The sequence below is a fragment of the Cetorhinus maximus genome, chromosome 4 (assembly GCF_964194155.1).
Source record: "Cetorhinus maximus chromosome 4, sCetMax3.hap1.1, whole genome shotgun sequence".
Lineage (NCBI taxonomy): Eukaryota > Metazoa > Chordata > Chondrichthyes > Lamniformes > Cetorhinidae > Cetorhinus > Cetorhinus maximus.
Window position 1 is genome coordinate 97,547,945 of NC_135882.1, and position 13,975 is coordinate 97,561,919.

A 13,975-nucleotide genomic window follows, 5' to 3' on the forward strand; every position below is an offset into this window, starting at 1 on the left:
TGTGTGTTGGGTGGGTGAGATGTCTCATTTTAAATGTCCAGGACAGGTGTGTGATTATAAATAATTTCCTTTGTTTTAAAATTCACAAAGCTTGCTGCTGGGATTACTTGAATTGGGACATTCGTTCTGAGGGTAGGAAAACACATACCTTTTACATGCAAACATATTGATCATGCGCAATAAAAAGGAACACATAAATTCTTTCTGTGGCATTTATGAGATGCTTCTATGCAATCTGTCATGTCCCCATGGGAACATCTAATCACTAGTTGCCTTGCCAAAGTTAAAATGTAGCTTTCAAATGTAGTCACGTTCATACATGATATTTTCAGATCTTTCTGGCTGCTGAAACCGTACCTGAGGTGAGGAGTAGATTTGAAGAAGGTGAGAATTGTAATTTTAACATGGTAAATGTAGTCAGGAATAGTGCTAAATATCAAAACTAGATGCCAGACTACATTGAGCCTGGGCAGAGAAAATTATGGGGCAGAATTTAACATCAACAGCGCAGGTCCCAGCATTGAGACAGCATCGCTGTTTGGGGTAGACGTGGCTGGCTGAACGCAATCACCCTGAGGCCGGCCAATTAACAAGGTAAAGGTGTGGAGCCCAGCGACTCAACTGTCGGGGACAGGCAGGAAGATGACACTCCCCAGCTTCAGTTGGTGGGAGCACAGGCACTGGAGCCATTTTTAAACGGCAGCTAGACATACCTGCAGTGTTTCTCAGCTACCTGCATCGCCATTCCAGCCACTGGGAGAACCCATGTTCCAGCACAGACCAGCAGCCGTCACCTCTAAGACATGAATCCCTCATCTCCCAAAGATCCTTTATCATTCTTGTGCATCTAGGTGCTTTTTCTGAGTATTTTGGCGAGGTGTGGCTCTGACTTCTGCAGCTGAGGTAGAGGAAGGCTGCTGATTGCAATGCCCCATGGGCTGAGACGACCTTTGCATCATCTCCTGAGTACCTGATGCCTGGAGGACCCTGGCATGCTGAGGGACTCCTGCACAGTTACAGCTGCCTCCTGTGGAGCCATGGCTATTTGTGGTGGTCAAGTCACTGGCAAAAAGGATGAGGAGTGTCTGTTAATCCTCAGAACATCATGAGAGGAGACGTCAGATGTGACAGGCCACACCTCCTCCCTCTCCATGCTCAAATGCATCACCCTGCGTACTGAGATGGTGCCGTGTCTTGAGTGTTACTGGGAATTCATCCATAAAGGAGTGTGCAATGCTAGAACACCTGTGGCACCTGGGAGTTCCATAGTAGATATGTGTCAAAAGTGCTGCCCGGGAAGTGAGCACGCACCTATAGGATGTGCTTCTGGTGTTCGCATACCAGTTGGAAGCTTATTAAGTAGAAGCCTTTTTATGAAGACTGCAAAGTGGTCTGATAGAGCTTTTATGGCCACACATGTACAATCTGTTACACCCTGCACTTGTGGAAAGACTGCAATTGCTCCAAAGCCAACACTCCTCTCTGCCTGGCTGTAAAGGCCAGTACGTTAGCTCACAATCTCTCCAGCCATCTTAAACAGGGCATTGGTCACCTCTCTAATGCAGCAGTGTGCGGCTGCCTTGGATATCCCGCACTTGTCCCCTGTGGATCCTTGGAAGGAGCCGAATGTTTAGAAATTCAGCGCTGCTGTGGTTTTCAGTGCCACTGGCATCAAGTGTCTACCCAGTCTCAGGTTGGAATAATTCAGCCAAGAGTCCCAGCATCAGGCCTCCGAAACTGAGCCTTCCGCGTGATTCTACTGCCACCCCCAGCCCCGGTTCCCACACCATCGGGCTTCATTGAATTCTGCCCATGGTGTCATGGGCCAATTTTGAAATGTACTTCTAATGCACCATATAATATTGGATAAAATATATGGAAGACATTAAAAGATTACAAAATACAGAGATTAAATTGAGTAAAGCATATGGTGGTCAGGCTTAAGGAAGCAACTTAAAAAAAATCACTAAGAGTTATTCTAAGTACATAGAGAAAAAATACAGCCAAACCTAGAATTCTTGTTGTTCTGCCAGAGCAGAATATTGGAATTGGTTGAATTGAAAAGAAGTATTACATCTCCTGACTGGAGACTACTTTGTTTGATAAATAGAAATTACATTATCAACTGAAAGTTACATTTTGAGCAACAGGAGTACATCTGGCTGTCATGAGACAACTGAATTTCAAATGGAAAAAGCAGGTTCGTCAGCCTCAAAGGAGATGGGTGGGTTCATGGTATCTGATGCAGATTTTTCTCAGAATTTGAAACAGAAATCCCTGAACAAACCAAGGAGGGAAGGAACAAAAAGTGTCAGTCTTGCTCAGTTGGCAATGCTCTTGCCTTTGATCCAAGTGATTGTGAGTTGAGGCTAAACTCCAAGACTTGAGCGCATCATTTCGGTAGATAAAGTAACTGCACTGTCAGCAGTGTTGTCTTTCAGGTGAGACAATGGGGGTAATTTTAAGCACAAAGCAAGTGCCTCACCATATCACAGTGGTTGTGAGAGGCTGGGAAACCAGCCAGTTCCTTTATTAAACCAGCTGGAAGTTCAAGTCTGGTGAGGGAATGGGGTCCACACAAAAGTGTGGGGGACAATAATTCCCCGGTGCATTCTCCATGGCAATGCCGCCACCAATCAGAGTCGACTTGCCAACCAATCAGTACCCTTTTCTCATGTAGTATAAATTGTTGCTGCCTTTGAAATTTGGTATTCTTGTCCTGATGAGTGCAAAACAAAAAGTTTCCACAGCATATTTCTTTTTCAGCAGTACCCAAGTTTTGTACTACAAAGTTACTAAAAATAAAAATGAACAATTTCAAATTTCTGCAGCTGTTTTTAACTTATGGCCTCCAGCAGTCCTGTTAATGGCCTGAATTTCATGCTTGGCATGCGTGCCAAGTCAGCGAGCCTGGAAGCGGATGCGAAATGTACCCCATCCGCGATCGGCCCCGAACGCAATTTCACGCTGGCTGGCCAATTAATAGCCAACCAGCATGAAACGTGCTCTGAGGAAGCCTTAGCACTGACGGGAGTGAGGGTGGAAAGAGGGTGGGTGCCGTCAAAATTGAGGATGCGGGTGGGCACTTTCGGTGAGCCCCCTGAAGGCAGACCACTGCTGCAGAGCTGCCTCAGGGAGCTGCTGACCTGGACAGGTTAAATGACCAGAAAAAAATGCAGCAAAATGGGTCTGTGCAACACATTCAAAAACCTTACAGCAGAACTCAAAAACATCAGTCCCCAGATATCTTCTTTTAATTATAATTCACCTCAGACATTTCATCCTGTCCTTGGATGACAATTCGTTAAAAACGGGCTGCCTGCCTGCCCATTTTGTCCGTGTGATGAGCACGAAATCGCACAGGCAATGTAAAATCATGCACAGTAGGGTTTTCAACGGCCTTAATCGGCCATTTAAATGTCAGCAACCATGGCTCTTACTCCCATGTGTGCGCACCGACCTTAATTTTGCATGCGTGTGCGACATCGGGATATATGCCCGATATCATTTCACGCGATTTCACCTGCCTTCGGGTTGGGGACGCGCTCACCCAATCAACATAAAGTTCTGGCTATAGGGCTGAATAATACACTTGTGCACCAACAGTGGGTTCCACACCCTGAAGTTGCCAGCATTTCGACTTCTGGGCATACTGTCACCGTGCGCCCGAGTAATACAGTAATTGCTGCAAATTAGCGGCAAGGGCAGGTTACAGACCGTCAGCCCGCTAAATGAGTGCTGGAGGCCGGGATGTCCGGTCTCCGAGGCTGCAGGCCATGACCCGAAACAGCACTTTAAAGGGCCCCCTGACATAGGACAGTGTCAGGTGACTCGTCAGAGATCATTGGAGTGCAGGAACTTTACACAGTGAAGATTTATGAATTTTCCAGCCTGGCCAGGTAAGTCAATTTAAAGTCAACCTAATTTCTGCCAACCATGTCAATATTCATAGGTGGCACAACGTTTAACATTCAGCAAGTCTCCCACCTTTTGGCATTGAGGAATTGCACATTTATTATGTATTTCCATATATAGATGTCTGCGCCAGAGGAGTGAGGGGAGAGGCATTTTAGAAGGGGCAAAGCTGCTCAGAGATTCAGCGAGGCTGCCCTTGGTGACCTCCTGCATGCAGTAAATGGTAGACATGACCAGCTCATGCTGAGTGCTGGGAAGAGGAGGAAGCCCGGGCACACTTGTGCTGCATGGAGAAGGTGGGAGGACTTGGTCCCAGTGCCACAAAGAGCTCAATGACCTGATGAGGTCAGTTGCAGGTAGTTAAATCTCTGCCTGTATACCCTAGGGTGGCATAAGTTCATCTAAGCCTCTGGTGAGGGTTTCTGTGTCCCTCCTGACCTTTGGTGTCTGGTGCAGCTTTGTCCCCTTCTTGAAGAACAACAGCATCTTGAGCCTCCCTCTGTTCCCTTTGTCCCCTCACCCTTCTCCTCCTCCTCCTCCTACTCCTTCTCCCCTCCTCACTGGAGGTTGTGTCTCCTACTAAGACCACAATCCCCAATCACCCCTCACTCCTGGGTAACGGACAGGAAAATAATCCATAAAAAGAGCACCCTGAATCAGAGGAGAGTCCTCCTCATGTAAAAAATATCCAAAAGGTTCCTCTGCCCGCTCAAATGAGCAGTCCCTGCAGTCAATGGAATTTGAACTGCAAAGCTGAGACTCTGCTCTCAGCTGTGGTTTTAAAACCTGCCCAAACAAGCTTGCCCTTAAAAAATAGATTCCCTACCTGTCGTAACTCTCACCCTGAAGGCGTATTATTGCCTTCTGACCGTATTATTGTAGTGAGGTGGATAGTTAATTAGCTGAATTGCCTTTTAAATAACATGGGCAGGTTCACAACTTTTTGACCTGCCTGCCTATTATTATTATTATTATAGTATTATTGAAAACTGGTGCGATGACGTTGTAAATGGCACCTGACCACAATATGCTCCACATTACGCTCTGCAAAGCGGGAAACACTCCCGATCTCAGAACATATTATTCAGCTCATAAAAACGGAAAATACCAAAGACACTCAGCAGGCCAGGCAGCCTCTGTGCAGAGAAACAGAGTTGAAAGGTAATTTTGTTCCAGCAACCGTGGGATTCCATCACCCAACCCCCACCCCCACTACTGTGGTTGGAGAACCAGTGGGAGCCCTGTGTTGCTTCTATGTGGGAAGCCCGACACAATTTACATGCACTCAGGCACCTCACTGCCCATCGTCGGGTCTCCCAAGCGATTAAGGCTCAGAGGGTGGACATTGTGTCCCTGAGAGCTTCCAGGGGCATTGGCTGCTATCAGTAATACTCCAAGGCCTACCCAGAGGATTGCTGTTGGATCCCTGGGGACAGTTGTGTGGGGCGGGATGGGGGTTGCAGGTAGGCAGTCGCCAGTGAAGGGGAAAGGGGTCAGATTCAAGGGCAGGGCGGTGGCTTTCAGTTACCCCACCACCACCACCTTCTCGTGCCGGATCCCATGGTCAAACCTGGTGCCGGGTTCCATCTGTCAAAGCGGGACCCACCCCCAAGAGGCTGCTGGCAAACCTGACGGGGACACACCCGTGCAATTCCCATTAAATCCCTGAGCCACCACTAAATTCCGGTGGGCTCAAGGATAATTGTGTCTCATTTATGAGCCTAATCGTCATCCCATTGCCAGCTGGATTCCCTTGTCGGGCCCTTCCCACCCCCGTCTAAATTGGGGACAGTGTTCCTGATGCCCGCAATCAGACACGGGCACTCCTGCCCATTTCTCACGGCCTCTGTACCATCATGCCCACTCCAGCGGGCTCCACTAAATTCAGCCCAACATTTCAGGGTGATGACCGTTCATCAGGATGTTTGCTTTTGTCCTTTTAAAAGCCACTGCAGCTACTCAATGACTGGTACAATATGCATGTGTGCTCCACCAATTTGTAACTAATAATTGTAATCAGGGTTTGTAACCAGTGTAGGACCCAATTTGCGACTTTGAGCATTTTAGGCAGGTATGTTGCTCACCTATTTTCAGGTGCTTGTGAAAATTGCATCAGGCAGGCAACGAGCATCAATGGGGTGGCTGAGGTATCTCCCTGATTTTCAATTGCTCAGGATCTACAAAAATGCTAGTTCTTCTTTGCAAAGTAAAGAACTGGATCACTGTACTGAAGCCAGTCAGTACCTCTAAAATTGATGCTTTTATAACTAATTCTCAGAGGAAGATTAAATTATCAAAACATTGTTATGAAAGGCAGGTATGGGACTTGGAGCTTAGCATTGAATTTAAAGCTCCACCAAATTAGAGCTCTTCACCACTGTGCCAGTGTGTGGAGTAAGGAGCACTGACCGTGCTATGTTCTATGAGGTTAGCCCTTTTGCTCTTTATAATATATTCGCTATGTAGGAAAAGTAACTAAAGGGAACTTAACCAGGAATGCTAATTGTTGGGGATGAAAAATTTGCAGAGGCAACAAATAAATTCTAATTAAAAATTTCACTGGAGCTCAAATGTAAAGTCAGAGGGTATGTAATTTTTTGCTTAATTATCCAATAAAACAGCATAGCTTTAAAAGCAGTCAGGCCTTTGGATCAGTTATGTAGTCATTTAGTATAGGGGAGGTGAATGCAAGGGCGCAACTCGTGTAAGCTTGTTGAAATTTGGCCTGGAACCTCAATTGAAGAATTATTCCATTGAAGTGAGACTTGCCAGCGATTCTGCCTAAAATTGATAGTTTCAAAATCTGTCTTACTGTGAATCGGGCAGCAAAGTCAAACTTCTGCTTTTATGAGCTTCTTATGCCCCCAACAAGCCTCCACACTGAAAGCAGGGCCTCATAAAATCAGGATTATAGGGCAGTTATGTGTAATGCAAGAAAACAGCAGCAGTGAGTCTTGAACGTGCGTAAGGAAATGGGGAGTCAGTACAGAAAGGAAGGACTGGGTATGGGAAAAACACACAGGAACAGACTTGTCCAACTTTTCATGTGGGGGCCACATTTCAAAATTTTCCTCGCTCTAAAGGCCGATGAACAAATTTCAGAAAGATAAGGGGCTGAATTTTACGCAGATCAGGAGGGCGCACGCCCGACCCAAGCGGACTTGAAATCACGTGCGATTACATCAGGGGAGCATCATGACATCATCCCGCACTCGCGCGATATTTCATTTGGCAGGCGCACGCAAGTGTTGGAGACGTGCCCGCCATCAATTAAAAGGCCACTTAAGGCCATTAAAAAAGCAGTTTATCAAGATTTAACACTAAGATAAAAGCAAAATACTGCGGATGCTGGAAATCTAGAACAAAAACAAAAATACCTGGAAAAACTCAGCCATTCTGACAGCATCTGCGGAGAGGGATATAGTTGACGTTTCGAGTCCTTCATCAGAACTAAGACATATAGAAATGAGATGAAATATAAGCTGGTAGAAGGGGGTGGGGCAGGAGAGCTCGACAGGGGGCCAGTGATAGGTGGAGGCCAAAGATATCATAGACAAAAGGACAAAGGGCTGTTGATGGTGGTGATATTATCTAAAGGATGTGCTAATAGGGACATTAAGAGAAGCAAGCTAATGGCAGGTGGCCCTAGTGCGGGTGGGGTGGGGGGAAGGGATCAAAATGGGCAAAAAGGTGGAGATGAAACAATAGATCGAAATAAATTTAAAAATAGGAGGGAAAAGAAAAAATATAGTCGTAAAAAAATTATAAATTATTGGAAAAAGGGGAATCGGATCATGACTGGAGTTGAGGTTACAATGAGATATGTTGACCAGTGAAGGTAGCCTTGCGGCGGACCGCAAGGTACTAGCGGATTTTGCAGCCTTAAAAGTGGATAAATCCATAGGCCTGGATGAGATGTATCCCAGGCTGATGAGGGAGGCAAGGGAAGAGAAATCAGGGACCCTGGCAGTAATTTTCAAATCCTCTCTGGCCACAGGTGAGGTGCCAGAGGACTGAAGGACTGCTACCGTTGTCCCATTATTAAAAAAGGGAGGAAGGGATAGACCAGGAAATTACAAGCCAGTCAGCCTAATCTTATTGGCGGGGAAGTTACTAGAAAGAATTCTGAGGGACATAATATATCTGAACTTGGTGAGACATGGATTAATCGGAATAGTCAGCATGAATTTGTTAAGGAAGGGTCATGTTTGACAAATTTGATTGAATTTTTTGAGGAGCTAACCAGGGGTGAGGGTAATGCATATGATGTGGTCTACATGGACTTAGCAAGGCTTTTGATAAGGTCACTCATTGCAGACTGGACAAGAAAGTAAGAGCCCATGGGATCCAAGGCAAAGTGGCACGTTGGACCCAAAATTGGCTGAGAGGCAGGAAGCAGAGGGTGATGATAGAGGGATGTTTTTGTGGCTGGAATCCAGTGAGGTTCCGCAGGGCTCAATGCTGGGACCCTCGCTAATAATGGTGTACATAAATGATTTGGAATTAGATGTAGGGGGTATGATCAAGAGGTTGGCGGATGACACGAAAATTGGTAGGGTGGTAAATAGCGAGGAGGATGGCCATAAACTGCAGGAGGATATCAATGGACTGCTCAGGTGGGCAGTGCAGGGGCAAATGGAATTCAACCTGGAAAAGTGTGAGGTAATGTACTTGGGAAGGGCTAACAAGGCAAGGGATTACACTATAAATGGTAGGACCCTGGAAAGTACTAAGGATCAGGTGTGCATTGGTGTGCATATCCATAGATCCCTGAAGGTAGCAGGGCAGGTAGATAAGGTGGTTAAGAAGGCATATGGGATACTTGCCTTTGTGAGCCGAGGCATAGAATACAAGAGCAGGGAGATTATGCTGGAACTGTATAAAATGCTGGTTAGGCCACAACTGGAGAACTGCATGCAGTTCTGGTCACCACATTATAGTATGTATTAAGGATGTGATTGCACTGGAGAGGGTGCAGAGGAGATTTACCAGGATGCTGCCTGGGCTGTAGGGTCTGAGCTATGAGGAAAGATTGGATAGGTTGGGGTTGTTTTCCTTGGAGCAATGAAGGTTGATAGGGGACCTGATAGAGGTGTACAAGGTTATGAGGAGCATAGATAGGGTGCCTAGGAAGGCACTTTTTCCATTTGTAGGGGGTTCAATAACCAGGGGGCATAGATTTAAGGTAAGAGGTAGAAGGCTAAGAGGGGAGTTGAGGAGAAATGTTTTCACCCAGAAGGTGGTGGGAATCTGGAACTCACTGCCTGAAAGGGTCGTTGAGTCAGAAACTCTCGTAACATTTAAGAAGTATTTCGATATTCACTTGCATGCCATAGCCTCCAGGGCTATGGGCCAAGCACTGGAAATGGGATTAGCGCAGTCGTGATCTTTGTTGACTGGCGCAGACATGGTGGGCCAAATAGCCTCCTCCTGTGCTGTAAACGCGTATGACTCTATGAGTCTACCATGGTGGAGGATCCCCTGGCAGATTTCCCAACTACAAAACATTTATTAAACAAGGAAAAAGTGAACTATATTGCACCAGACAAAAAATATTGGAGAGATCTCAATACAAATACAAGAAAATGATTCAAACTCACACCATACCTTTTCTCCCAGTAATACCCTTACAGACACAAAACCCCAGTGAAGATTTGCCACTATCTTAACACTAAGGCTTCTTGCTTGAGCTGGCCCAGTTGCAAAGGGTTTTCTTCCAATGGATTTCTGACCATTCACTTTCCCCTAGCTGATATCCTTCCCTGAGAGACCCAAAACCACACTCCAAACTCACTATTACTTCAAATGAAAAGCAAACACATGGGGGAGAATCTTCTCCCCATCGGCGGACCGGTTGGGAGCGGGCGCGGACAGCCGACTCCGGTGCACGCCCGCTGAACGGAAGATCAGGATGACACACGGTGACATCGGGATGCATGCCCGACGTCACCGCACGTCATTTTATATGTCAGCGAGCAGGGCCTGCCCCCGCATGTCGAAGAGAAGATTCTGCCCATGAGTTCCCTAAACTCAGTCCCCAGCAGCATTGCAGTATTCCTTATTAGAGAGCTTAGAACTCCTGTCTTCACTCTCTGACATAGATACTCTGAACTTATTTTCTGTTTTTCCCTGTGTGTCACTACACCCCTGTTGCTAGGCAACAGCACAGTTTTTTCTATTTTGTGTTTTTTGCCAAAATCACTAAACTACTAACACCTTTGTAACCCATCTCTTCACTTCAAGGGTTGTAAATCCTCATTAAAAATGCATGTATACAAACAAGTCTAGAAAACCTGACCCTTTTGCCAGGAGGCCCTCCAGACTTCTCCACACCAAGCTAAGAAGAAAAAAAAAATCTAAGCGAAACTGAAACCATGGGTAGAATCTTCAGCTCCACCCCTGCTCGTCGAGGTGTAAAATGATGCGGGGCGACGTCGAGCATGCATCCGCCGAACTATCAAAGGCCTATTAAGGCCATTTAATAATCAATTAAATCATTGACCTGAGCTACCTGTCCAACAGGCGGGATGAGGTTTCATTAATGTTTTTAAAGTGTTAGAAAAGTGTTAGAAAAATTTTTATTAACATTAATGGACATGCCCCAGCTTATGTGACAGTTTCACATGAGGGGACGTCCTTAAAATTTTTTTCTCCCTTTATTCAATGTTTTATGCGTGAAACTAATCTCCTCAGGGAGATTTATACGCTCTTTCGCGCACATGCCTTCTCCCCCGCCTGCACAGGGAGTGCACAGCGCTTCTGGGTGCGCGTCACACTGGGGGGCCTTAATTGGCCCGCCCGCGTAAAATGGCGGCACACACCTGATTGGGGGGGCCGATTGGCTGCGTGCCTGCCCGCATCCGGCCCCCACACAACCCCCCCGACAGGGAGAAAATTCTCCCCCATGTTCCACCTTTCTTAGCACACAAATATAAATATAAATTGAATAAAGTTATACAATGTTCCTGACACTTTGAGCAAGTGAAAGAGGAGAGAGGGAAAAGAGGAAAAATGGGGTGGTCTGTAATAGGGATGAGGGTGGGAGAGACTAAATGATAAGAGGTTTCATGGTTCAAAAACTAAAGAGAGGGGCAATGGATAAAGTAAAGAAACAAAAGATGTGCCCAAATGAGGCCTGAATGGCTGGATAGCAACTGTCCAAATGCAAAGTGAAGGGATTAAGAAAAAAAAACAAAAATCGAACCAGCAAAAAAAGCATACAGAAAAATATGGGGCAGAGGTCATGGTGCAAAATTGTTGAGCTGCTGAACTGTTGAAAGGCAGTTGAACTGCCTTTTTAGTGCCATTTGTGGGCAGGGGGAGTAGGAGCATTTCTCCCTGGCCCCACAGGCTACTCTGCCATACAAAAGCCCTGGAGATCAAGGTTTAGACTGACCCCCACCCCCCACCCCCCACCCCCCAGCTCCAGACAGTGGATTAGACATGCCTGGTGCTGTCGTCTGCTCCATGGTTCTCCCTGCCCAACTGGAAGCCAAGCCTGTCAATCAGGCTAACGGCTAGGTGGGTAACCTGTCAAGGGCAAATGCTACATGCTGTTGTCAACAGCATGAGGATAAACCTGGATTTCAGCATTTCCCACCCAAATCTCTATCCCCATAATATGCCTCAGCTAATATCCAGGTCACATCTCTTCACTTTTATGATACTGGTTTTACATTGAGTTTTATTCTCCTGCAAATAATTTTTGAGTCAAATTTAAACACTGTAGAAGAAGTAGCCCCCAAAAGGCTTATGATAGAATGGGAATCCTAACTTCCAGTCACTGGAAATAAACAAAATTATTTACAAGTAAGACTCTGAAACAAAGCCCTGATAAGCTGCAGCTTTTAAAATGTTATACTGCGGATATTTGATTCAGGTAATGTTTAATTTGAAAACTGTTACGCTCTATGTGAAAATAAAATAATACTAAAAGCCACATGCTCCTTTTTATGTGCCATCCTAGGTTCTGGTATGAGAATCCAGGGGTATTTACCCCAGCTCAAGTAACACAGCTGAAACAAAGTTCTCTTGCGAGTGTGCTCTGCGACAATGGTGACAATATTCAGCAGATCCAGCCGGATGTCTTTTTAAAAGCAGAGTACCCTCAAGGATATGTAACCTGTGATGAGATTCCAAAAATTGATTTGCGATTATGGCAAGATTGTTGTGAAGGTCAGTTTAATCCAGTATAAATTAACATGGTTTGTACTGCTTCTAACCTTTGATTCATTTCTATTAATATTGGATCAGTAGGCAGGAAAAGAAAACCCAATTTACTTTCAGAAGTAATACTGCCTAATGTCCCAGGGTTTTATGAGATTTACTAAATATCATATTTTTTTTCCCTGTCTCAGAAACTAGGGCTAGCTTGGATGTCTTTCAACTAAAGTAATGAGAACATTTTTTCTTTACACCATTAAACATTTAAAAAATTACAAATCTGATTGACTTTGTTAGGGTTTCTTTGAACTTTTTAAAAACTATATCCTGAAACATATGCAGTTCAGTGAACGCTACCAATATACAAGGCTGAATTTTATCGCAATCAAAGAAGTCCTGCCATTGGACCAAAGGTAGGGGTTGAACCCACGCCAGTGGGTGGCAGGACCCTCGGATGGCATTTTGCAGACTGCAGCTAATTACCAGACCACTACCAGGACCATCATCCAATTGAGAACAGTGGCACATCTCCCAGAGCTGCATGCCCAATCAAGGGGCTGGCAGCTCGCAGCCTACCAGCATTAATGCCAGTGGTGGCCACTGCTTGAAGATGGGTTAAACTGTTTTGCAGCAAACCAGGGCGAGACAGGCTGGCCTCATGAGGGGTGTGCTTGGTGCGGGTGCAGCAGCAACTTAGTCATGGAGGCAGCTATTGCACCCAGGGGACTACTCTGTGGGCCATGGGTCAGCCATTAAAGGAGGTATGTGCCCCCTACCCCACTTCCCTGAATCCATGCTGGGAGACCACCAGGGTTTACCTTGTAGTCTCTCAGCCTGGCAGCAGGCCCTCTCTATGCCAGTAAAATATCAATCGAGGTGGGAGGTGGCCCTTAATTGGGCACTTAATTGTCTCAGTTGGCTGCCCAGTAGGGTAGCCGCACCACTGATGTTCCTGTCACTACTATTATCCTATGGCTGTGGGAAGAATTGGACCCCCCTCCTGACACCTTCCCCTCCATATTATCAACCCTTCTGCCTCCCAGCCATCTCAAATGGGCCTGGTAAAATCAAGCCCCCTGTTTTAAATGACTAGTATTAAAATTTATCATTTGAAATGTCTAATGTATGGAAATGTATCTGTTTTGTTGTCATGCAATACTAGTAGCAGAGACCCAAAGTTTAATGGAAACTTTTCCATTGCAATACAATCTGGAATACACCTTAGGAAGACAGGATATTAATTACCTCAGTGGCACTGAGGCATTCCTCCATTCCTCCATTGTAACGTAGGGCTACATTTCAAAAGTACTTCATTGGCTTGTCAGGAAAATATAATAATTTTCACAATGTTATTGGAATTTATTGTAAGGTAGAGTAATAGTGGGGTCTGTGTCTATGGGCCTGTGTGTGTGTTTGTGTTTGTGTGTGTGTGACTTAATTGAATTAAAGGCAGCTGGTCTGAAGGCTTTGATTTATCAGAAGATAAGCGAGGTTTGAAATGTTAAGTGGATAAACATTAGAATGTGAGGTGTAAAGGGAACATTTGCATTTTTAAAGAAACCAGACTAGCTTCAATTCAAAAGAGGAGGTAAAATGTTTCACCTAGCCAGGAGTTAAAAACAGTGGCCAGAATTTTCCCGTTGGCGATTTGGGAGCAGGGCCCGCTCGCTGACAGGAAAATGACACGGGATGACTTTAGGAGGAACTCCCTTTAAATTTTCAGGAAGGCATGCTCAAAAGAGCGCACTTTGACAGATAGGGAATCCCTCCACCCCCCCGCACAGGAAGCGCATAGCCTTAATTGGCCCACCCACTCAAAATGGCGGCAGGCCCCGTTTCGGTGGCGGAGTTCGGCTGCCCGCCCACCGCCGAGCCGGTGGGGCCCGCCCGCCAACTG

General features: G+C 45.8%; 1 protein-coding gene across 1 annotated transcript in view; it reads left to right on the top strand.

The window, feature by feature from the left end:
* Positions 1-13,975, top strand: part of LOC144679777 (peroxidasin homolog) — a 660,879-nt gene that overhangs the window by 599,934 nt on the left and 46,970 nt on the right. Inside the window, exon 19 of the mRNA XM_078540527.1 lies at positions 11,882-12,090. Within this exon, the coding sequence (XP_078396653.1) occupies positions 11,882-12,090 (209 nt within the window). The remainder of the gene's footprint in view (positions 1-11,881; positions 12,091-13,975) is intronic.